We start from the raw sequence: 25335 nt of genomic DNA on the forward strand, positions 1-25335 counted from the left end.
GGAATTAGGAATTGATCACCATGCACCACCATAAACGTGCTTCAGTACTCGAGAAATAGCAAAGAATACCAACTTCTTTAGTTTTCCAACAGATCACAGTCGTGTCACGAAGCGCATGCGCTTCGAGAGTTTATAGTCGTGTCAAAACGATATGAAGAACGGCGTAGTTGCATGAGCTGTCGCGCTGGAGGAAAGCGGTTTTGACCGCTCTCAGACGGTTTGAGGGCGGTCTGCTTGCGAATTTGCCGAATTTTGCCAACTGACAACAGCCGAACCCATATTGGGCGCAGTTTTTTGTTTGCTTTCTTTCTTTTTCCTTTTCCTCCTTTTTTTCTTATTTTTGTTACGCTTGCTGTATTTACTTTTGCTATAAAAATTTGTATTGCATCTGTCTCTATTGTATCTCTACTGTTCTTAAGTTATTGTACTGCTTTTGTTCATGTTTCGCTTTTGAAATTTGGTTCAAAATTGAGTTTATTCTATGTTCACGTTTTTCTTGTTTCTTCGCCTTCCTTCCCTATAGAAAAAAAGAACATTGACATGAAAATAAATAATGATCAAAAACAGTGCAGTAACTCAAGAACAAGGCAGATACAATATAAATCTATATAAACAAAAAAAGCAGAAGAAAAATAACATAGGGGAAATACGAAAAGGGAAATATAGACGACGGAAAAATCAGAAAAAAAGGAAAAGGGTGAAAACAAACAAAAATTGTGCTCAATACCGATCTGGATGATATCACTTGGCAAAATTTGTTCAAGTCCAAGGAGACCGTGTTTCATGTCTTTTGACCCGACTGTACACTTGGTAGTACCCATCTCGCCCCAAATCTTGTACACTATCATATTGGGAATTACATATAGGCGATCGTGTACAAAATCGCTCGGGAATCGGCTTAAAGTAGGTGCAGAGTGGACAGAAACACTTTCTCTAGATCCTCTCGATTAATTAACTAGAACGTGATCAATAATAACACTTACAAAGAGCACCTATTGTTGAGAAATACCCAGCAGCTGCTCTTCAAGTGGTTCAACATAGATAGGAGTACTGTGATACATAAGAAATGTTATAAAACCGGTGATAATTCAAAGAGACTGGGAAAACGTTCTGACTCTCCACAAAATTCTAAGTAAGCTTCTCACTAATCGCTGCAATCAAATAATAATTAATTTCTCAATTAATTAATTTATCAAAGGCTTTCTTTTACAGAGTGTTTACTCTGTTGCAGAATAACTTGACAGTGTCAGTTCGGCGCAAAGGCGAAAGAAAGATGAAAGAGACCAAAGAAAAGCAAAACTCATTGTTATTTTTCTAATTTAAGTAACAAAGCTGCATACGAAGGCAAGGGTCAACAGGTCGCCAACTTATAAAGCATTCAACTTTTGTGCGGAAACTGAACGTAGCAGTTTTTGAATTCCTGCCCGCTAATATAATACAATAATGAGACATGATGAAATTGGTGAACGAAAGCCGTTCTCCGGTCGTAATGAAGTCATTGTCCTCTTAACTGTGGTTAGTGACCACAGTTACATGCTACAACTATGTACACACAAATAAATGCTAATTCCGGAGCAAACGATTAAGCCGATTGCTACCATACGGCACAGCGTTCGATAGGATTCATTGGGGTGCCTACATCGCATTGGAAAGCTGCAGCGAATTCGGGCTGGTTGGCTAATACTTGGTTCACTCTAAAAATAGTTTTTTGGAGTTAAAAACGCCAAGCGAAGAAACATGATCCATCAACACTAGCTCCCTCACCGATAACGTTGTGGAGAATGCGGATCAGTGAGCAGAAGGTTTATCATGGCATCATTCGTCATGTGACCACACCATACCTGCAATAATAAAATAGAATTTTGTTGTGGAGGACTGCTGCTAAGAATAAGGAGTAAGAGATGAAGGTAAGTAAATATTAGGTCTGAATGATTTAAAGACAGTAGTCCAAGAAAAGAGGCCGGCGATATTCAATAGAAAAGACATTGTGCTGCATCATGATAATGCCATGTCACACAGTGCACTGGAGACTCGCCAAAAAATTGCAGAACTAGGCTGGAGAATTTTGTAACATCCGCCATATTCTACGTACACCCTCCGACTACCACTTGATTGTGTCCTTACAAGATTTTTTCAATGGCGAAGAATTCCGACATGCACAACTACTCCGACGGTAGAAACCTCTGTTACGAATGTTCTGCATCGTCGAGAATCTATGTGTATCAGTACTTGATTGATGCACCTACTTACTTCTTGGGATATTTATGGATGCATTCACATTCATTGCCACAACACTGGATACAAAGAAGGAATGTGATAGTCAAGGGAGGCTAGTTTTATTACGTCAAGAATCAAAATGCTTCGTTCGCTCTTCCAACAAGCAAGCATATTAACAGTTTTAGTTTAAAGTAAAGTTAAAGTTTCTGGCATTAATCAATCCGCTTGGGATGCGCCCCCACGTTCACTCCAATTCAGAATCGTTTGAGGTTTACGAACGTGTATCTGGCCTATACAATGACTTGCGGTGGCTAGCCGATGTGTCAAGTCAGTGCTTTTATCCTCCCAGACAAGCCTGGTACCAATTTATCGACCCCGGAGGGATTGGTTGTCCCTGCAACACGAAACAGCTGAAGGAACGGTAAACGGCAGACTATGTTAGTCAGTTACGGTGCACTGCGGTGGTGTTCCCATTACAAAATGGCCGAAAGCCAACATTTGGATGGCTCGAATGAGATAAAATCTTCGGGAGACTGGAAGAAGTATCAAGTGTGACGAGTTAGCCAAGGGCTTTGGTATTGATCCAAGCAGTCTGCTTCATGTGCAAGTGGATCAATTCGAACCACAAGAACTGCAGCTCGAAGGATGGAGATGGTCGATCATGGTCAACTACACCAGCAGATGACCGCTATATTGTGCAACAGGCAAGAAGAACTCGCGTCTGTTAGCGCTGTTCGATGTGGTAGCGCATCGTCATCCGCAAAAGTGAAGTCAAGGCTGAATGCATCCCTAAAAAAGACGCACACGATAGCGCTGTCCTACAAATTCGTTGTCGAAAACTTTAACACAGAATTAGGAAAGGCCACAGAAAAGGAACACAGGATTGGAGAGAGGATTTGGAGTGGGAGACCGGAATAAAGAGGGCAATTGTCTCGCTGCACTAGTTTTCACCGCTCGTCTTTTTTTATTAGAATCCTCTTTTCATGGAAAAAGATCATTGTTCGCAACATGGGAATCGCCTAATGGGACGACTCGTGCGGAAATCGATCGGACACTCACCAACCGAAGATGATACTTACTTCATGTCGCGATGGTACCATCTTTTTGTAGTGGATCTAATCACCGTACCCTTCCTGCAAAAATACGAGTTAACCACACGAAGGAAAATAACATCTGCTATCAACGACAGAGGAGGAAGGAAGTCGTATACGACGATTTCACACCCGAGGGCTCATTGTCAACTTCGATCATTTCCACAGGTGAAGTGCGGTGATCCCAGCATCTCCTTTCGGAAATGCGCGACAACGAATTTGTAGGACAGCGCTATCATGTGCGTCTTTTTTAGGGATGCATTCAGCCTTGACTTCACTTTTGTGGATGACGATGCGCTACCACATCGAACAGCGCTAACAGACGCAAGTTCTTCTTGCCTGTTGCACAATATAGCGGTCATCTGCTGGTGTAGTTGACCATGATCGACCATCTCCATCCTTCGAGCTGCAGTTCTTGTGGTTCGAATTGATCCACTTGCACATGAAGCAGACTGCTTGGATCAATACCAAAGCCCTTGGCTAACTCGTCACACTTGATACTTCTTCCAGTCTCCCGAAGATTTTATCTCATTCGAGCCATCCAAATGTTGGCTTTCGGCCATTTTGTAATGGGAACACCACCGCAGTGCACCGTAACTGATTAACATAGTCTGCCGTTTACCGTTCCTTCAGCTGTTTCGTGTTGCAGGGACAACCAAGTTTGGCGCTATAGTCGCGATGACCTCATGCCATGTGAAGTCCATCAGTGCATTTCGGTGCACGATTAGGAGAGCTCTAGCAACACACTCCCGCTCCTTCATCCGTTTAAACTGAGGTGTTAATATGTTGTGTTGGCTTACCTACCCCGCCCTTAAATTTTCCGCTTTGGTATAGCTTCCTGTCACCAACGAAACCTCAAAAGTACCTGCGGCTCACGACTCGTAGCAAAGTAAAACTCGGCATTACTCGGCTATATCAGCGGAAGTTAGAGAAGAGTGTAGCTTTGAACAGAAGAAGATAAAGCGGAGTTAATCAAGATGAGACTCCACTTATCAATTTGCCCGAATATGTCTAAAAGAGCGACGGTGTCACCAACTCACATAAAAACCTCTGGATATTCTGGAAAATGCAGCGGAACAATGACTACCTGTGTGACTACTTTGAGAACATCTACATCCATCATCTACTAACCTAGAATAGTCAACATTCCTTAAAGTGCAATTACTGCAAAGTTGCACTTAGCGTCATTTTCGTTGATTACTGTTAACAAATGTTTCAGCTTATTCTATGCACCTTGAAAAATCTTCATAACAAACGAAAACGAATTGATCTTAGAACTGGCCGGAAGGAATGAGCGCCTTTAGAAGCACGCAGTAGCATCAGCCATGTAGTGAAGAAAAAGGAGAATACGAGATTAATGCCACAAGAAACATTTAAGGATTTTTACTTTGGTATACATTTCGGGGAGCCCAGTGCTTCGCATCGGTTCCCCGAAATATATGCCCCTTGTAGCTGTTGGTAAATGGACAAATGAAAACTTTGTTGGCGTTATCTACGTGGGACGATTGTAAACGAAAAGACTAGTGATCAGACGATCTCTTAAATAAGAGAAATATCCTTAACTGCGTATTTGCAATAATGAATCTGTAACACATCAGCTAGTACAAAGCTCTCTCGTGATTCAATCAATAAGATTTTCCTAAATATGGTATTTTCTTTATAGGAACCTGCAGTAGGATAAGTGAAGGATGTAAAACTATTTGCAAAAATAAAAATGGGCTACCTAGAAAATGACCCAATCATTTCAAGATTACCGTGCCGTATCCTAAGAAAAACATTTGCTCATTGTTGTACTGCTCAAGTCCCTTGATACGCTTCTCCTCGCCATGTTTCCGGAGGTAGTTTTTATAAGCCTAGAACACAAACGTGGAAGCATATAGATGTAGCACGAGCAAATTAGTGAAGTGGCAGAAAAATGTCAACACTCTTTGGTAGAAAACGCACTCTGAAAGCTTGCTTTACGCCTCCGTTGTCAGCAATGTTCTCTCCTTGGGTTAATTTCCCGTTCACCTTGAAACCTGTTCCAGGAACCTAATTTGACAATTACTTCAGTTAGTAAACGGTACACTTCAATTCTGATTTCAATTTACTTCAAGTTTCCCGTATTGGTTGATAATGCATTGAGCTCGTTCTTCAAACTTCTTCTTTACATCGGCATCCCACCATTCTCGGAGATTACCAGCAGAATCGAATTGCCGCCCTAAGAGAATGCAATGAATTTTGAGTAAAATCAAAGATAGCAGCACATCATGGATTTTTGTGATCCTCCTCATACTCGTTACCTATGCCCAGTGCTATATTGTCCGAGAGAATGCCACTAGATACTGTTATGAAATAAACCAGTCTGAATGTCCGGCTAAAGCCGGACCTCAGACTTTTTTGTGGTGTTCTCTTCGCTCGCCTTCACTGATCAATTGATCGAAAATTAATGGTAGTGACATTTTCTGTAAAATCAGAACCCCGCTTTTCTAACAGTTTTCTTCTTTCTTTTTTTACTCTAAACAAAAACAATAGATTTTATAGTTCTCTTCCTGAACGCGTCAGTTCTACATTTGGAGAATATTCAAACTTCGGCTTCAAACACTCCGTTGATACCAATACAATGTAGACACAATTTGAATGCATTACTCGAAATTTGGGTTTTCCTTCTGTTTCCCTCGAACAGTTATCAAAGAATGATGTTTTGGCATAAAATGACGGGAAAAACATCATTCTACTGATAAAGATAATGTTTCTGGTCAAATCATGTAAACTGTTGTCTACTATTTAAGCAGCCGGTTTCATTCGTGTTTCCACTTTCTGAGGAAGGCATTATACCAACCTAAGGCAAATGTGTGAAGGAAAAAGACGCCTAGAGGAGACATAGAGGTGAGAAGCAACGCGCGCAGTGGCCACGGCTATGAAACATCCCATTTACCTTTTGCGATTCACACGAAGTTATTGCGTAACATTTCGATGCCGTGAGACCCGTCGCACCCCCTCCTATAGTTATCTGGCGCCGGCACACCAATCCGACGCCGGGGGATCCGTCGCACTCCCTTTTACAGGTATCCGGCGTCGGCACATCAATCCGACGCCGGGGGACCCGTCGCACCCCCTCCTATAGTTATCTGGCGCCGGCACACCAATCCGACGGCGGTGGACCCGTTGCACCCCTTTTTACAGGTATCTGGCGCCGGCACACCAATCCGACGCCGGGGGACCCGTCGCACCCTCTCCTATAGTTATCTGGCGCCGGCACACCAATCCGACGCCGGGGGACCCGTCGCACCCTCTCCTATAGTTATCTGGCGCCGGCACACCAATCCGACGCCGGGGGATCCGTCGCACTCCCTTTTACAGGTATCCGGTGTCGGCACATCAATCCGACGCCGGGGGACCCGTTGCACCCCTTTTTACAGGTATCTGGCGCCGGCGCACCAACCCGACGCCGGGGGACCCGTCGCACCCCCTCCTATAGTTATCTGGCGCCGGCACACCAATCCGACGCCGGGGGATCCGTCGCACTCCCTTTTACAGGTATCCGGCGTCGGCACATCAATCCGACGCCGGGGGACCCGTCGCACCCCTCCTATAGTTATCTGGCGCCGGCACACCAATCCGACGCCGGTGGACCCGTTGCACCCCTTTTTACAGGTATCTGGCGCCGGCACACCAATCCGACGCCGGGGGACCCGTCGCACCCTCTCCTATAGTTATCTGGCGCCGGCACACCAATCCGACGCCGGTGGACCCGTTGCACCCCTTTTTACAGGTATGTGGCGCCGGCACACCAATCCGACGCCGGGGGACCCGTCGCACCCTCTCCTATAGTTATCTGGCGCCGGCACACCAATCCGACGCCGGGGGATCCGGCCCCTTTTACAGGTATCCGGCGTCGGCACATCAATCCGACGCCGGGGGACCCGTCGCACCCCCTCCTATAGTTATCTGGCGCCGGCACACCAATCCGACGCCGGTGGACCCGTTGCACCCCTTTTTACAGGTATCTGGCGCCGGCACACCAATCCGACGCCGGGGGACCCGTCGCACCCTCTCCTATAGTTATCTGGCGCCGGCACACCAATCCGACGCCGGGGGATCCGTCGCACTCCCTTTTACAGGTATCCGGCGTCGGCGCACCAATCCGACGCCGGGGGATCAGTCGCACTCCCTTTTACAGGTATCTGGCGCCGGCACACCAATCCGACGCCGGGGGACCCGTCGCACCCTCTCCTATAGTTATCTGGCGCCGGCACACCAATCCGACGCCGGGGGATCCGTCGCACTCCCTTTTACAGGTATCCGGTGTCGGCACATCAATCCGACGCCGGGGGACCCGTTGCACCCCTTTTTACAGGTATCTGGCGCCGGCGCACCAACCCGACGCCGGGGGACCCGTCGCACCCCCTCCTATAGTTATCTGGCGCCGGCACACCAATCCGACGCCGGGGGATCCGTCGCACTCCCTTTTACAGGTATCCGGTGTCGGCACATCAATCCGACGCCGGTGGACCCGTTGCACCCCTTTTTACAGGTATCTGGCGCCGGCGCACCAATCCGACGCCGGGTGGACCGTCGCACCTCCTTTCTCGAATTTCGTGTCACACAGACAAACACACACATACACACACACACACACACACACACACACACACACACACACACACACACACACACACACACACACACACACACACACACACACACACACACACACACACACACACACACACACACACACACACACACACACACACACACACACACACACACACACACACACACACACACACACACACACACGGACTAAGCTCGTTATTATATATCATGATGTTGCAGCCTCACCTTGATCATCAAATCCATGAGTGATTTCATGTCCTATAACTGCTCCTATCCCACCATAATTGAGTGCTCTGAAAACTTAGGATTTGTGATGCAACAATTCTTGTCTTCAGCTTGTGATTCCAAATTTTGTTTAGCTTATATTGTTTTCTGTTTACAATGTATGCCCGAAATACACATTAACAGAATAAGAAATAAAGTCTGTCAGGTGTTAATCAATCTGCTCAGGATGCGCTTATGCATACGACTTCAATTCAGAATTGTTACGAAACATACAGAATGATTTCCGGGAGTCAGTAGATGCGCGAATTCTAAGACAATCTTGACAATAATTTATCGATCCCGGAACAATGAGAGGTTAGGTTAATCTGAGGCGATCCTGAAACATCGACCGTGCTTTCACACAGCAAAACGTTTGACCAACAGTGCTACACCGGCTCTATACCGACTATAATCTCTAATATTGTATCACCACTGCGCAAAGATTTGCTCCTCAATAGGAATGGTTTTAATAGGATGTTGGAAATCTAATCGTAAAGGCAAACTTTTGCACCAGCTTGTAAACGTGCTTCTGCTTGGTGGGGTTGAACATTACAGCCGATGTATCATCAACTAGTATCATTAACTTCCAGACAAGTCCGGTGCTGATTTATTTATTCTTTTCCCTGGATAAATGGAGGGCTCGTTTATCCTACGGTGCTATCGACTCCTCGATTGTGCGAGTACGGAATCTCCTGCTACTGCGCTATGCATACCAAAAAGCAAGAATTATCAATGACTAAGTAAAGCGTTACCAGTAATTTTAGATATTTAGAATGATAGGACACAGTATGTTGTTTCATTCGTACTAGTAGTCGTCTCAAATTCTTGTTATTCGATAATTACCAATAATAGAATAGACCAATTAAAAAAAACAAAAATAGAGTGTTCAATGTTGCCCTTTGCTGTAATCCATTTCAATTTCAAACGTGAGGGAAAGTGAACGATTATGATTCTCATAAAGTGTAAACTTGCGGGATCTAAGCACTGTACTGTGCCTGTGTTTGTGTACTTCTACATAGTGTAAATTCACCGATCCCAAAGCGATAAAAGAGTTCAGAGTAGAATCATCCGGCAGCGCGGAAGAAATTGATATAAGTGACAATTATAAATATAGTATCGAGTTTGATAAGCTGTACACGAGGTTGTTAAATTAATTTATTGGCTAACGTTTCGGCTATATCGCCTTCTTCAGAGCCCGAAAAGGGCGATATTCAATCTACAATTTAAACGATCAACCTCTCCACAACTAAACTGATAAACTCCACGCCTACTTTCAATCACCAATTTAGCGACTACACTGAATGCTCACCTTAGATCGGAGACGCCTACCATGAACCGCTGACTGATCGATCACGAGAGTGAATGGTTCGAATGTCACATTCGGATCGGAAGAACCATTCGAGATATGGCGCGAATTCCCGCGTTGTGGACATACATTCGCCCTTGCGTTCATTTTAGGGTTTTTGGATTGGATCCAAAATGCCTCCAGCGATTTTCGAGCCAACGTTTTAGATTCGTGCGCTAAGACTTGGACCCTAATTTTAAAATCGGCTCGTGTTTTTGTGTTCTATGGGCACCTAAAGGTGTCCATCCTCGTAACCTATTCTTGCCGTTCACGTGATCTGTTTGTGGAAGAAATCAGGTAGATTACCCCGGATCTCAAGCAGTCTCCTGGTCTACCTGTGGGACAAATAATACAGTTCGGTGTTGTACAGATGGTATCGTACAAACGATCCCGAACTATCTGACGTTTCAAATTGTTCGGTGGTACTTCAACGACCAAAGCGGAGCCTTATGACAGCGCTCATTTCATCGAAGATGTAAGGAAAGCAGATAGGTGTCTTATGTGTGGTGGGGTTTTGCAATTGCCGTGCTCGTTCACTTCCGTATCCTCTCGTTTCAGACGTTCGGATTTCATAAGCATTCAAAACAGCAATTTCGCGAGCCAAAGTTAACGATTCCTTTTTCTCCTCAGGTCCACTACAAACGGTTCTTGCCGTGTGGAACATGTTGTTAAGCACAGCTTTCTTCATATGAAATGGATGGGCAGAGAGAAAATGAACCAACATGTTCTTGTTACTGGGCTTACGATTCCATTTGGTTTGGTACGTACCGTTTGATATGCCAACCTGGATGTTCAAAAAAGGAAGCCAGTTGCCCTGTGGTTTCTCCCTAGCAAGTTTTATGTGTTCGGACTGTCGGTTCAACAAGTCAAAACATTTGTCCATCTCCGCTTGGGTGGCGCAAATGACAAAACAATCGTCAATGTACCGAGAGTAGAACAACGGACGTAGTTATAGAACAGGTGCTTCAATTTTGGCCATAAATGAAATAGCTAAGGTGGGAGCCAAGCTCCAATTATAAATATGTACAATAGATATACAGAAAAAGAAAGACGAAAGAATTAGCAGTTGGTTAATGGAAGGGACGAGCGCTTAATTCAATAAGGCCATGTCACTTCTCAGTCTTAGAGGATCCATGACATTTAAGCTAAAGTTACAAGGAAAAAAAGAAGGTAGAGTTTCAAGAAATAAGAGCGCGGTTGAGTGCACCTGCAACCCATTGTTCTTTTGCAATGCTGGAGAAAAATATTCGGAACAATAACACAACAAGGAGAGTGCGGTACATGACTTCGGTACTAGATAGGCATTCTTCAACATTCGTAAGGAGAACTCATTTCGTAGCTACCCCAACAAACCTTGGGAAAGAGTGGTGGAAGAAGGGAGCTTGAAGTATGGCAGCCGGAAATTCTGGAAAATATGTAGACTCATGTCTTGGCACAAAAAAAACATAGGAAAAAGCTCACTGATGGAGTTGGACGTTGAAGAGTAATAGGCGTTAACAATCGCAGAGTTAAAATTGAACTCGCTCCGGTCAACGGGTTTAATGAGTCGTTTATAGCCGTATTCAAGGCTCCATCTTGAAAGTTTCTGCACCATATGACTGTACGAGTCGGACTCTTCTACGGAAAACTAGAATTTTCACGTATAATTCATGATCGAAGCCTGTCAGAATCAACTCACGCCACTATAATGATCGTCTAGTTTTCCATCATCGAGAATGAAGTCCGGAAAAGCGATTTGACGTAGCATTTGATTTGCTTTGTCCAAAGCAGTCTGAATGTGTGGAAAAACAACCTTGTTCACTCTTTCTGACGAATGAGGACTAAACTGACAGCCTTCGTCTGCCTGTCCATCCAATCATTAGCGGCAACCATCTCACGAAATACATCTTGTAGATCGTCAATCATTTCCAAAGTCACGTTTTTAGATGCCTGCACAATCTTGACTCATAGAACAAGGAAAATGGAAACCCCTAATACAACAAGAGGTACCTTGTCGAACACTTTCCTTACATACATAGCTCCAGTTGCGTATTGCATTCTGTGCATGGTATTACTAGTGCATTCTTTCCACCTTGGTGCTTTTCGCTTCTTTCCATACATTATTCGATGAAATTCCTATAAGATATTGTGAAGTACAACTATCCAATCTCATTACTGAAACGGTATTATACACTTGGAAAAAATGCTCTAAAGCGCTCTGTATCATGTGAAGTCCTAATCTTGCTTCTCCCATTAAAGGCATCACCCCACGAATCTGTGGTGGTGCAGATTTCAGGTGGAGTATTCGTATACGGGATGGGAGACTACGGAGAGGGAGGTGATTCCGTCCATTTCTTGCTAATTGCCGTAAAAAACGGCCCCGAAGATGCGGCACCGCACAATACTGGCGCGCTCCAATCGAACCTCTTGTACAAAATGGTGCGCCAAAACGAATGAAGCCGTGTCTTCTGGGCCGTTTTTTACGGCAATTAGGAAGAAATGGAAGGAATCACCCCCCTCTCCGTAGTCTCCCATCCCGTATACGAATACTCCACCTGAAATCTGCACCACCTCAGATTCGTGGGGTGATGCCTTTAACAAAGCGTCTTGCTCCACGTAAAACGTAATTATTGCAATAATTAGTCTATCATCCAACGGTTGCCGTTAAAATGCTTTCAGTATACCATTAAGCCCATAAGCACTCATATAAAACAAACATAGATACACGCATCCGAGCTATTAAAGCTGGATGCCAAAACAAAAAAAAGTAGTATTAAAGAGATGAACGCAGTGCTTGGAGTTAGTGGTCTACTTTGCAACTTGCTTCGACGCTCTTTTTTACTCATCAAGCTACTTTGAGGCCCTCGGACAGCTCTGGACTCAGTTTGTTCATAACTGCATTTGTCCCCGACTTGTATAAACAGCATTATTTTTTATTAGTCACTCAGTTCAGTTAGTCACCACAGGAAGTTAGTAATCACTCGTTCTATTGAGCGTCAATAAAAATTAGGGAATACCAGTCTCAACATCCAGCTAAAGCCGGACTTCAGACATTCTGTGGTGTTTGCTTCGCTCACCTTCACTGATCAACAAAAATTAATATTAGTGCCGTTTTCTATGAGACTGGACGTGTATCTCCAACAATATTTCTTCCTTTTTATATATTATAACTAAAAGCGAAAGATTTTCTAGTCTTCTTTTTCAACGCGTCACTTCTACATTTGGAGAACATTCGAACTTTGGCTTCAAACACACCTTACCAATATATTATAGACAGAATTTAAAAGTATAATGCGAAATATGGCTTTTCTTCCTGTTTTCCCCAAAGAGTTATCAAAGAATAATGTTTTGGCATAAAATGACGTGAAAGACATCATCCTACTGATAAAGATAACGTTTCACGTCAGATCACACGAACATTTTGCTACTGTTTAAGCAGCCGTTTGCATCCGTGTTTCCACTTTCTGAGAACGGCATGCTACCAACTTGAAGCGAACGAAGAAGGAAGTAGACAAACTGAGGAGTCATAAAGGTGAAAAGCAAAACGCTCATTGGCCACGGCTATGAAACGGCTGCAAACATCTATCTTTTGCATCATGCACACGAAGTTATTGTGCACCAATCCGACGCCGCGGGACCCATGTTATAGCTATCTGGCACAGGCGTACAAATCAGACGCCGGTGGACCCGTCGCGCGCCATGTTATAGCTATCTTTCGCCGGCGCACCAATCCGACGCCGGTGGACTCGTCGCACCCCATTTTATGGATATCTGGCGCCGGCGCACAAATCCAACGCAGCGGGAACCATGTTATGGATATCTGCTACCGGCGCACCAATCCGACGCCGATGGCCCCGTCGCACCCCATTTTATGGATATCTGGCACCGGTGGACCACCGTTTATCGCACCCCATTTTATACCTTTCTGGCGTCGAAGCACAAACTCGACGCCGGTGGGCCCGTCGCACCCCCTGTTCGTATTTCGTGACACACACACACACACACACACACACACACACACACACACACACACACACACACACACACACACACACACACACACACACACACACACACACACACACACACACACACACACACACACACACACACACACACACACACACACACACACACACACACACACACACACACACACACACACACACACACACACACACACACACACACACACACACACACACACACACACACACACACACACACACACACACACACACACACACACACACACACACACACACACACACACACACACACACACACACACACACACACACACACACACACACACACACACACACACACACACACACACACACACACACACACACACACACACACACACACACACACACACACACACACACACACACACACGGATCTCCCTCACTAGAGGGATCAGAGCCGGTTATCTGGCGCGTCCCCGGGTGGCGGTTAGGGGCTAATCGCGAACCAAAAGCGGCTTGCCCAGAGACGCAGTTGGACTCTCTGTTCCTGCTGAGCCAGGACTGACTCATGACATCCTTGTGTCCCGCACGTCGGTCCGACCAAAAGCCTGCAATCAAGTGGCTGGGAGGTGCAAGGAAGGCGGTTTGGAGTCGCCTCCAACAAATAAGCTCCACATGTCCACTCTGGGAGAACGGAAGTTCTCCCAAAAACGCATGAGACTAGAGGCTTACAACCTGCCCATGGCTTTTAAAATTTTATGCAAAACGCAGTAGTAGAAAAGAGTCTCCTGATTCCGAAGTAAAGCCCGGTACGGTAGCGCCAGGTAGGACGGGGTTGTAGGAGTCATATAGGCTACCAAAACAGAAAAGGACTAGGATGGCGATCTGTACTTATAACGCACGTACGCTTGCATCGGAAGCGGCCATCGAAGATCTGATGATGCAAGCCAAGAAGATCAAGTACGACGTCATCGGACTGACAGAGACTAGACGACATCACCCTCTCAACGCCGTATATGAAACTGGAGAAGAACTGTTCTTGGGAAAATGCGACAGAGGTGTTAGTGGAGTTGGCGTCCTCGTCAACACGAGTATGGCAAAGAACATCGACTCTTTCGAACAATTTACGACCCGAATCGGACGTCTACGGATGAGAAGATGTGGTGTGGAAGACACCAGCTTTGACTCTCTTCGTCGCTTACGCTCCAACATCTAGCTACGAAGAAGAAGAAGAAGTCGAAGCTTTCTATATGGACCTGGAGAAGTTCTAACAAGAATATCATGCCTTCACAAGGTCATAATTGGCGATTTCAACGCCAAAGTTGGTCCAAGAAGAAAGCCGGAGGAACTTCACATCGGGACCCACAGCCTACAATGGAATGACCAGGGGGAGAGGCTCTCCGAGTTCATCATGACGACTAGAGCATCCATGGGAACTCGCAATTCCAGAAGCCATCCTCTCTACGCTGGACGTGGGAGTCACCCGGTGGAGGGTACCGTAATGAAATAGACCACATCATCGCCAATAAAAGGTTCTGCCTGACGGACGCCGCTGTTGTACCAAAGTTGTACACGATACGTAGGCATACGCTGATACGTCAGCGTGGAGCAGCACGAGCCGCAGGGAACCAAGAACTCACGTCCGAGCTCGCAAGGCTTTGCAGAGAGGCGATACAGGAACACCTCAAAGAGAGAAGATTAGAAGTGCTGGCTGAAGCTGCAGAGACGGGGAAAAGCATCCGCTATGCCCTTCGAGACTTCTCCAGTCGCAAGACAAGGATGACTGCTCTCCGGAACCCAAAGGGAACAGCCATTGCATCGAGAAAGGGGATGGAGAAAATCATCTACGACTTCTACTCTGATCTCTTCGACAGCCATGTCCACCGTCTGCCTCCTCACCATCTGAGGGAAGACGGACAAGTCATTCCAGAGGTTCTCCCGTCCGAAATACGACATGTTATCATGTCGGTAAGAAATCGTACGGCAGCCGGTCCCGACAGAATAAGACCAGAACACCTGAAAAACCTTCCGCCAGTACTCATCAACACCCCGGCGAGGCTCTTTACACGTTATCTGTCGGAATGCAAGGTTCCTAAACAGTGGAAGACTAGCAAGACCGTGTTGTTGTATAAAAAGGGAGATCCACATGACATCGGCAACTATCGTCCAATCTGCTTACTGTCCGTCATCTGCAAGCTCTTTACAAGAGTGATCCTTAATGAGATTGAAAAAGTTTTGGATGAAAGACAGCCAGGCGAGCAAGCAGGGTTTCGAAAAGGATTCAGCACGCTTGAACACGTTCACACTGTTGAGAAACTCATCGAGGTATCATGAGAGTACAAGATGCCGCTCTGTCTCACCTTCATCGACCCGAAGAAGGCCCTTGACTCAGTTGAGACGGAAGCGGTCGTGGAAGCCTTGGACAACCGAGGCGTCCCTACTCAGTACATGAAGGTACTTCGAGAGTTGTACAGTAACTTCACGACCGGAATTTCGCCATTCTGCAAGAACGTCATCACTGACGTGAAGAGGGGGGTCCGACAGGGTGATACAATCTCACTCAAAATATTCACAGGCATCCTCGAGAACGCAAGGCGAAAGTTGGAATGGGACGACATGGGAGTGAAGATTGACGGTCGGCAGTTACACCATTTGCGCTTCGCTGATAACATCGTACTGATAACACCCAGCATCAGCCAAGCGGAACGAATGCTGACCGAATTTGACGAAACATGTGGATGCATCGGTCTTTAGCTGAATCTACAAGAGACAATGCTCATGCGGAACGGATGGATCTCGGATGCCCCACTCACGCTCAACGGAACGAACATATCCGAATTCACCAGTTACGTTTATCTGGGTCGGGAATTGAATATGATGAACGACTTGACCCCCAAGCTGGGCAGGAGGAGACGAGCGGCTTGGGGAGCGTACAAGTGCATCGAGAATGTAGTGAAAAAGACCAGGAACACCCGGCTCCGTGCTCACCTCTTCAACACCACCATACTTCCTGCTTTGACCTGTGCTTCGGAAACCTGGGCATTTCGCAAGCAGGATGGAAATGTGGTGAGCGTCATTGAACGCGCAATTGAGAGAGTGATGCTAGGAGCATCGCGTTTCACGCAAGTGAGGGACGGGATTCGGAGATTTCTCCTACGTCAGCGATCGAAGATTAGAGACGCCGCCGCGTTTGCCAAGGAAAGTAAAGTAAGGTGGGCAGGTTACGTGATGCGCTTTAATGACAACAGTTGGACCAGAGCCGTGAGCGACTGGGTTCCCGCGATATTAAGCGTACTACAGGAAGACCGCCGACCCGATAGTCAGATTTCTTCACGAAGTCCTTCAAAGAAAAATATGGTGCTCTTCATGTCCCACGTGAAAGGAGGAACCACTGGGCTACTCTGGCACGCGATCGGGACAAATGGAAGAATTACTGGCGCCCGCTCGACCAGTTCGAAGATCAACGGGAGTCAAGGTGATCAAGGTGATCAAGGTGATTCTTCTTTATAATGGAAACTCTTTTTGATCCAGCTCTTTCAATATCTTTCTCCTACATTGGCCTATATCCTTCCTACCTGCCAGATATTTTTTTTGTCGGAAAAACAATTTCCTCAGCGCAACTGATATGGCATTTGACCATTAACCTTCAATGCTGTATTGTCCAGTTCCAACTCTTGCATTCTCTCCAAGGATGAAGCTGACAATTAAGAATGAGGCTCTGCCATCCAGTCAAACACTGTTTACGTGTATTGCAGAATGCGGTTTTCTTGACAGTGAAGCCATTATACAACTAATTGAGTATCCTTGTGGTTCGGGTAAAGATACATTCTTCATCAAGGTTTTCCGGTCGCTTCCAACTCAATCAAAAGCTCATTTAAAGTCGTTGAAAGTGATTCGGAATTTTAAAAGGATCTTAAAACATGAAAAGATGTAGTTAATCGTGCGGAATCCTTGCAGGAGCTTACAATTGAGAACATTTAAATTCAAGAAGAGCGTGAACAGCTATGTGAGGAGGTAAGTCCAAAATGTTTTCCTTTTTTTCATTCCAATGTCGATCGTGAACTCCAGAGACAAAACGATTTTTTCTTTGGCCAGTCTTATTGTTAAAATTACTAACGATAAAATTACGTGTGTATTATTGATGCATTTTGCATCTTTTTCTGTATGTAGCTAGCAGCGTTTGATTACCTGAGAAATGTCTTCGTAACGCTCTCCTAACTCTCCGGCCCAACTTGATGAGTAACGCATGTAGACATAATTGGTTATAATCCGAGGATCCGTCGACTGCAGGAGATTTGTAACTCTAGAAGTGCACTACATATCCTCTAAGCTATTTCTTTTTTACACATAGACGAGCTTAATAATATTTTTGAAAAAGTGGCAAATAGCTCATCACCTTCTCATGAAGTCAATTTCCACAATGAGGATTTCCGGATTTGAAGCGAGATAGTCGTGAACAACGTAGGGCGCGACAGAATGGAAATAACGTGTCCAGTCCACCTATAAACAACATCGTTGGAAGAATTTCGGGTTGTGGAAGGTTTTTGTTCTCATTGACAAGACGTAGCATTCAGAACAGGAAAACTAACTAAGGGCATCAGCTTTTGCAGGTCGTTCAATCGACGAAGATTATATTGCTCGCTATAGTTTCTTCGGTCTTCATCAGGAACAAGAATTTTTGCGAACTTTGTCTCGAGATCGATGATTTCATCAACATCTTGAGCTATTTTTGTTTTATTCTCAGGTAGGTTAGACTCTTCAAGGAAAAGTGCCACCTAAAATATGCTTTGCTTTGATACATCCTTCTTTGAAGAAGACTGCACAAGCTTTACTTTGAAAATGGAAAGTCACCTTACTGATGAGAAGCTGCCTGTAGGCGGAAATCTTCTTACCATGCTTTTCCCTATCCAAGTAGTAATCGCGGGTGGAGTCTCCAAGTCCGAGATCGCCTTGGTCAAACTGGAAGGCATTTACAGAACTATGAAGTGACTTTGTTGTTGCTTGTTTCGGGCATAGATTCTACTCAGAAACCAAGAAAAAAAACAGATCCAATCCAAGCTCATCGGAATTTTCTTAAAACCTTGCAGGGGTACTGCCAATTTTGAATGGGTGATTTTATATAAAATAATTAAAATTCTATATAACGTAAACGTAATTTGAAGCCATCAGATGCATCTCTCCCAATATTTTACCCATCATTTATATTTTGAAGAATTTTCTTTCTTCTCGTACAGTTACAAATTTGAGGAAACCGCTCTAAATAAATCATAGTTCTTTCAAAAAATGAATAAATAAGGTTAATCGACGTTCTGCAGATTATACGTGTCTCCAAGTAACATTCATAATGTTGGCAATTTCGCAACAAGCGATTAAATGAAATAATAATAATATAATAGATGTACTAAACATTATAATAATAAATAAGTATGTTGCGTAATTATAATAACCAGCCTGAACGTCCGGCAAAAGAAGGACTTCCGTAACTAATTCACTTCATAGAAGGACTTTGGGCTATTGAAGATGTGATCAAAATTGAGATCGAGAAAGGTAGGAATTTTAAGATATAGTATATGGAAGAAGTGCAAATCTGTGAAGAAATATTCACTAAGAAATAGGATAAGGTGTTCAACAAATTCACAACACCACGTAGTGTTCGTATTGCCGTTAGCAACAGGTAAATTCATTTTGCGCCACGAATACATACAATACTGATGCGATGTTAAAAATGAGAGCACAGCCTTTTCTTTGCCTACGACCTGAGACGAGTCGGGGTGGGAGCGGCAGTCTTAGCGATCTTACGAAGATAAGGTTCGATCCGACGAAAACTGATGTTTTCGCACTCACAAGTCCTCATCACTTCCGTGCAAAATAACAGAGCTTGCTTCGCTGGCTTCAATGAAGGGCTACAGAAAAGTTCAAACATGTTGTAGGTCTCATCATGCAGTGTGAAAGGAGCACCAGGGCTACTTCGTGAAGGTGTTCTGCAATAAAATAACGAGGACACCGAATATTATGCATTTCAAGAAAAGTTCGGAACTTTACACCGCAACGCCCTTCATACAAAAAAATTGGACCGCCATCAGTATTTCCATATGTTCGAGATAAATTGGATTTGTTAGTGAACATGGAAACATTGAGTTGATAGACTATAGCGGAATGAATGGGTGTTCTCAAATATATATATATATATATATATATATATTTGAGAACACCCATCCATATATATATATATATATATATATATATATATATATATATATATATACAAATACAAACACATAACACATCGGCTAGCCACCGCAGTTCATTGTATATGCCAATTACACGTTCGTAAACCTCAAATGATTCTGAATTGAAATGAACGTGGGGGCGCATCCCAAGCGGATTGATTAATCTCAGAATAGAACGAACGCCAGAATATATATATATATATATATATCAGAACCAAAAAAAAGCCTGAATGTCCATCTAAAGCCGGACTTCAGGTTTTTTTTTGGTGCTCGCTTCGCTCGCCTTCACCGATCAATAAGCAGTAATAGTAGCGACATCTTTTTGTAAAATTAGAATTGCTTTTTCCTATCAACGCTTTCCTCAATTTTTTACCCGAAAATTTAAGCGTAGATGAAAGATTTTATGGGTTTTTTTCTCTAAACGCGTCAGTTCTATATTTGGAGAACAATCAAACTTGATTTTACATCTATGTCTCTCTCAAATCTCCACAATTTGGAAATATTATTCAAAGTATGAGTTTCCTCCGTTCCCAGCTATTAGCAAAGAATGATGTGCTAGCATGAAATGACGTGAGCATCACTATCGTAGTGATAAAAAATAAAGTTCTACGTCTGATCGCCTAAACTTTTGGCTATTATGTATTGTATTTGAGCAGGCGTTCACACGTGTGTTTCGTTAGCAGATGTTAAGGATGTTAGCAGATCAGGAAAACATGTTTGGAAATAGATATGCGAAGGGTCACCAATCTGATGCATTGAAACCTGTCTTTCCCCCTCTGTATAGCATGCTGCCACCGGCGCACCATTCCGACCCCGTGGGATCCGTCCCACCCCAATTCGTGCCCCGGAGCTAGACAGCCTCATCAGCTATCTAGCTCCGTGGCACGAATTCGACGCCGCAGGACCCATCTCACCCAATTTTATTATTTATTTTCTTTTATGCCTTATCAAGGCCAACATACACGGACGGCTACATAAATTCAGTTGGTAATACAAGATTAGTGAAAAGGTAGAGTGCTCACCTGTCAGGTGCATGCCGATATTTCGACACCTCATCGTTGAAGAGTTTTACATCATTATGGAGTATTTTCGTGACACACAGACAAACACACACACACACACACGCACACACACACAAGCACATACATGGACTAAGCGCGTTACTGTATAGCATGATATATAATTAATTAAATAATAGTTAATAATTATAATAACTAATGCGAAATAAAGTGGTAGCAAGCTGCATGGATGCCAAACAGGTGTTTCTGTATTTCTGATCTCTTTGGAAGGAGGATTTTTCATTTGAATAAATTATTTAAATTAAACTTCTAAACTTCCTGATGATGACGTCTAGGAGGAATTTGTCCCTTCAATCTTAGTAGATCACTAAACTGCTGAACATGTTTTACAGTACAAGGAGTAAGTTAAGTAGTAAATAAATTGTTTTCAACGTGATGTAGAGATCATTTGCTAACTCCACGTTGTACAAAGGCCCGCAATTTGTAACTACGCTTTTTTACTACTATTTTATTTACTTTTTACTTTACTTTACTACTACTTTTTACTAAAACTTTTTTTTAACTGAAAATTGTTATTCTCATATGTGCGCTCACAACTTCATTCCTCGGAGCGGACATTTCGCCGCGTAAGAGACGCAAAAAGTATAATATATTACATGTCGAATGGCAACAGAATCGGAGTTACAGCAGACGATGACCACCATTTGATAGTGTATTTATGTTTTGACCACCATTTTTATTCGGGACTCCCATCTTGTAGATTGGATCCCAAGTAAAACATAAAGATTTGATTTTCTTCGTGACTCAATCACGATACACGAAATTCCAGAGAATGAATTGTATTTCACTTTATCTATCGTACAAGGAAGGATCCACAGCAGAAGCTGTGCATTTGAAGCCAGCTTGTCCGGTTGTGCCATTAAGGGAGGGACCCTGTCATTGGCAAATTTTAACAGAGGTCCTAAACTGAATTAACAACGATTATTGATATGTATGTAGCATTATTCTCAGTGTTTCGTTGAGATTTCATTTCTTTGAAGATTTCACGAACGATTGTCAAATTCCTTTTCTACTTTCTCCCAAGGTAAAGCTTCCCAAGAATATCTGGGTCAATTTCAAAGCCATTTCATGAGCAATGATGTGTTGTAAGAGGATATTTCACAGCCAATTCTAGCAAATATAGTAGGCAGGAAGAGAACAATCACGGAAACTGGAGCTAATTTTGGTCCGCTGTAGATTTAAGAAAGTGGCTCATTTTTGTGGCAAAATATAAAAAAAAATCGTTTTTTTTTCATTTTGAGTAGGCGGGTAAAGTGTTCACACTGCTTAGCATTAACCAATCCGTTTTTGATACGTCAACGCGTTCACTTCAGTCCAAAATGAACCCTTATCAAACCTACAAAACCACTCGCGAGGGTCAACCGATGTATCAGTTAAGCGTTTTCATCGCCCCAGGTAAGTTTAGTACCAATTTATCGATCCCAAGGTGATAGAAGCCCTGCTTGGCAAAAGAGGAAAAGAATAACTGAGGGAATTTCTAGTCGCAGCGGAACCGATTACTAACTTCTTGCCTTTCAGAAACTCCAATCTTGTTAAAACGAAGAAAGAATCGTAAGACTGTGCAGCTGTGAAGAGCAGGAAATTGAAAGAGTGCAAACTGTATTTTCAGCAAAATAACAAATGAGTGCTCGTTCTTGAAGAACAACGGAGAGGTCTTCACGCTCTCTACAAAGCAAAAAAAGAGCTCCGCTGCCCATCGAAAACCTTCACGTCGCAGGATGCTACAACAAAAAGGAAGGATTTGTGGATCTCAGTGACGAGATGGCCGAATGTAGTCCGTTTGTCAGAAAGGTTCCCAATTGGTGGATTACTCAGTTTTTCCACACTTGGATTCTTCACTGCCGGGTTGGCAGAATGTATGTGAATGACTTCAAGATTGAAACCGCTAGAAAGTTGATGAAATTCGATAAAAACCAGCCAGGTACTCAGAGAAGGAGATGTTAATTAATTGAAAGCGAAGATGAAAACAATCAACGGAAACAATACTACCGTAAACTGGCTAATCAGCATGGACGTCGGGACAAAGGATAAGGAAAAAGTTTCTGGCGTTAATCAATTCGCTTGGGATGCGCCCCCACCTTCACTTTAATTCAGAATAGTTTGAGGTTTACGAACGTGTAACTGGCCTATACAATGACTTGCAGTGGCTAGCCGATGTGTCATGTGTTTGTATCCTCCCAGACAAGTCTGGCACCAAATCATCGGTAGCGGAGGCGTGAAAGGCTTGGTGAGCACTAGGGCGGATTCCAACCCTCGATCGATCGTGCGTAAAGCGGAAACTCTAACCGCTACACTACACCCGGACGTCAGCACACCTACATTTATGCCAAGTAAGTCAAAACTCATACAATGTATTGAGCTGCTTGGATTGTTCTCAAACGAGTCTTGTATCAGTCATAGGCATTTTTTTTTTGTTGTGTTATGTTGCTTATTAGGCCCGAATAACACAGCAAATCACTCATAGATACCAGCAAGCTTACTGATCAATACTATACCATTGAGTCCTTTATAACTCCTCATGAAAAGCTCTTTATTGTGCTGTTTTTAAACATCATCGAACATTGTCTCAGCAAGAAAAAAAGTGCCCGACGACAGTGTTGGGACGTGTTCACTTCACGTGTTCACGTATCGCTTTTTCCAGTCTACGTACTGCGAGACGATAGCATGAGGACGAAAAGACTTTGATTACATTCCGTTCTCCTCAAGTATAAATTTTTTAAAGTCTTACTGTCCTCTTGTCAACTATGAAACTTGGATGATTCGAAGAGAAAAGCGAGCGGTGCCGTCTTAAGGTAGCAGAAAATTGAAAATACTGCATAGTCTCACCTACTTGCTATGAGAAGAAGCGAAGATAAATCACTTTCGCAAACCTCAATAAGCCGGCGCGACACGTTCCTATTGTCAAGCGTAACGTAGTTGCTGACGAACACATCTACACCACGCATTTCTGCGACGTGAATCAAAAGAGAAGTCAAATCGAAATCCTCCACGCGCCATTTGTGATCCCCGTCCACCATCGGCCACACACCATAATCCTGAAATAATCGATTTAATCAGAAGAGAACTGGGAGCAGAGAAATGAAATCCTCATGGTACAAACCCTAATGCTTTCGATAAGACGCCTGGACCCGATGGCGTTCAACTCCTCCTTGTCCATACATCTGTTGTACATGGCTTTTAGGGCGTTAATTGATTTTGAACCAAATATTTCCTTCGACTCGAATATTCCTTAATTATTATTTCATTTTAGTTTATTATTATTTCAATTATTTTAACCTCTCTTTAAAAGTTTGTAGTCAACGGAGTAAGCTGCAACACGTCATAGCAGTTCTTTCTCACTTCACACTCTCACTTTTCTTTCGTTATCGCTCCTTCTCACTTGCTTCCTATCAAAAATTGAAACAAACATAGTCTCATTGCAAAAAAGCTCTTTTAGATAGAGCAGAAAAAGGTTTACTCATAAAGCGTCTGCTTAACACTTTTAGCGCCATATACAGTCATTTACAGTCAATAAATCAAACATGAATATCATCTAGGTCTCCATTAAAAGTAGCTTGTTCGTAGCAAACAATGAAGTTGCTGCGTTCTCCAAGAAATATTTTTTAGAAGTAATTTTTCAATTTTTCGTAGAAATGAAGCCCAGATCTACTATTTTATGTGGGAAATTACTTCATGATGTAAGTTTAAAGCTCCTGAAGCACCTCGCATTTCCTCCTGCACTTTGTCAGAGAGATTCCCAAATTGTGAATAACTGGTCTTGTGACTAGGAATCGGATGGTTTGCTATCCAGTTACCGCAAGTGAACTCGAAAAAATCCATGCAGGGGTCAACCTGAACACAACGTATTAGTTAGCGTCGGAAAGCTTCGGAACTGCTACCAACCGAGAAGTTTATGGACTTTGTGAGCATTTCTGACGCGACTCTGTAGCCGGCTGAAGTGCCGAAGTTCTTCGAATCGTCCTCACATGGTGATGGGATGCGCGGTGCACAACAACAAAACGGCACCAAGATAAGTAACTTCCACATGTACTACTAGAAGAATCTCTTTAATCATTAGCAATTAATGATATTAGCACTACTATCGATGTACAAGAGCGGTAAACAAGCAGTAAAGGATAACTAGAAATGCCATCTGTGAAACGAGGTTCGAAAAGTGAGGTTTGAATACATTCGGCGTTAATTGAACTCCGTTAACTACTCGAAATTTCCCGGAGATACATGTATTCTTTCGGAGAAAAGTCCATTAGTGAGACGTTTTCCGACGACTATTCAAATACAATTACAATACCCGCCGATTAAATCAGTATGTCAAGTCATTCAAACACAGCAAATATAGAAAAATGAGCTTTTAAAGATTTTAAACTTGATTGTTGCATTCACAAATTAATATTAAATAGCGTTTACTCCATTATATTACGTCTGCAAATTTTGGAAACCAAATATAATATTTTTCAAAGACTTTCGCTATCTTATTTAGTTAAGAAAACCAGACAGACCAGCTTTCTTGCTCGAATAGTGTGTACAAGTTGAATTGCCAGAGACGATGTCCGATATGCT

The 25335-nt window shown here is 43.5% G+C and overlaps 5 protein-coding genes across 8 annotated transcripts; 3 read left to right on the plus strand and 2 right to left on the minus strand.

Moving 5' to 3' along the window:
* Positions 1 to 1594: 1594 nt before the first annotated feature.
* On the minus strand, positions 1595 to 24804 carry RB195_019108 (uncharacterized protein; the record flags this gene model as incomplete). Of its 3 annotated transcripts, XM_064186815.1 has the most annotated exons (19): positions 1595 to 1694; positions 1765 to 1841; positions 5063 to 5161; positions 5253 to 5339; positions 5399 to 5508; positions 8136 to 8203; positions 10873 to 10924; positions 10981 to 11146; positions 11198 to 11290; positions 11350 to 11448; positions 11509 to 11634; positions 17658 to 17772; positions 17866 to 17969; positions 18059 to 18244; positions 18321 to 18428; positions 23649 to 23813; positions 23879 to 24006; positions 24480 to 24609; positions 24661 to 24804. In XM_064186815.1, the coding sequence occupies 19 exons, from the start codon at positions 24802 to 24804 to the stop codon at positions 1595 to 1597; spliced, it is 2157 nt and encodes a 718-aa protein (XP_064042696.1). The 3 variants fall into 3 exon arrangements, with proteins under 3 accessions (XP_064042696.1, XP_064042697.1, XP_064042703.1); XM_064186816.1 differs by lacking the exons at positions 17658 to 17772; positions 17866 to 17969; positions 18059 to 18244; ... (3 more) ...; positions 24480 to 24609; positions 24661 to 24804 and having other exon boundaries at positions 11509 to 11556; XM_064186817.1 differs by lacking the exons at positions 1595 to 1694; positions 1765 to 1841; positions 5063 to 5161; ... (6 more) ...; positions 11350 to 11448; positions 11509 to 11634 and having other exon boundaries at positions 17640 to 17772.
* RB195_019109 (uncharacterized protein) lies at positions 9947 to 10402 on the minus strand (the record flags this gene model as incomplete). The annotated part of the gene is made up of 1 exon (XM_064186818.1): positions 9947 to 10402. One exon carries the CDS (start codon positions 10400 to 10402, stop codon positions 9947 to 9949), a length of 456 nt encoding a protein of 151 aa, XP_064042698.1.
* RB195_019110 (uncharacterized protein) lies at positions 14347 to 15803 on the plus strand (the record flags this gene model as incomplete). Of its 2 annotated transcripts, XM_064186820.1 has the most annotated exons (2): positions 14347 to 14529; positions 14919 to 15803. In XM_064186820.1, the coding sequence occupies 2 exons, from the start codon at positions 14347 to 14349 to the stop codon at positions 15801 to 15803; spliced, it is 1068 nt and encodes a 355-aa protein (XP_064042699.1). The 2 variants fall into 2 exon arrangements, with proteins under 2 accessions (XP_064042699.1, XP_064042700.1); XM_064186819.1 differs by lacking the exon at positions 14347 to 14529 and having other exon boundaries at positions 15432 to 15803.
* On the plus strand, positions 15813 to 16223 carry RB195_019111 (uncharacterized protein; the record flags this gene model as incomplete). The annotated part of the gene is made up of 1 exon (XM_064186821.1): positions 15813 to 16223. The coding sequence occupies one exon, from the start codon at positions 15813 to 15815 to the stop codon at positions 16221 to 16223; it is 411 nt and encodes a 136-aa protein (XP_064042701.1).
* Positions 16242 to 16979, plus strand: RB195_019112 (uncharacterized protein; the record flags this gene model as incomplete). The annotated part of the gene is made up of 1 exon (XM_064186822.1): positions 16242 to 16979. The coding sequence occupies one exon, from the start codon at positions 16242 to 16244 to the stop codon at positions 16977 to 16979; it is 738 nt and encodes a 245-aa protein (XP_064042702.1).
* Positions 24805 to 25335: the final 531 nt, after the last annotated feature.

This window comes from Necator americanus, chromosome II, assembly GCF_031761385.1.
Source record: "Necator americanus strain Aroian chromosome II, whole genome shotgun sequence".
NCBI lineage: Eukaryota > Metazoa > Nematoda > Chromadorea > Rhabditida > Ancylostomatidae > Necator > Necator americanus.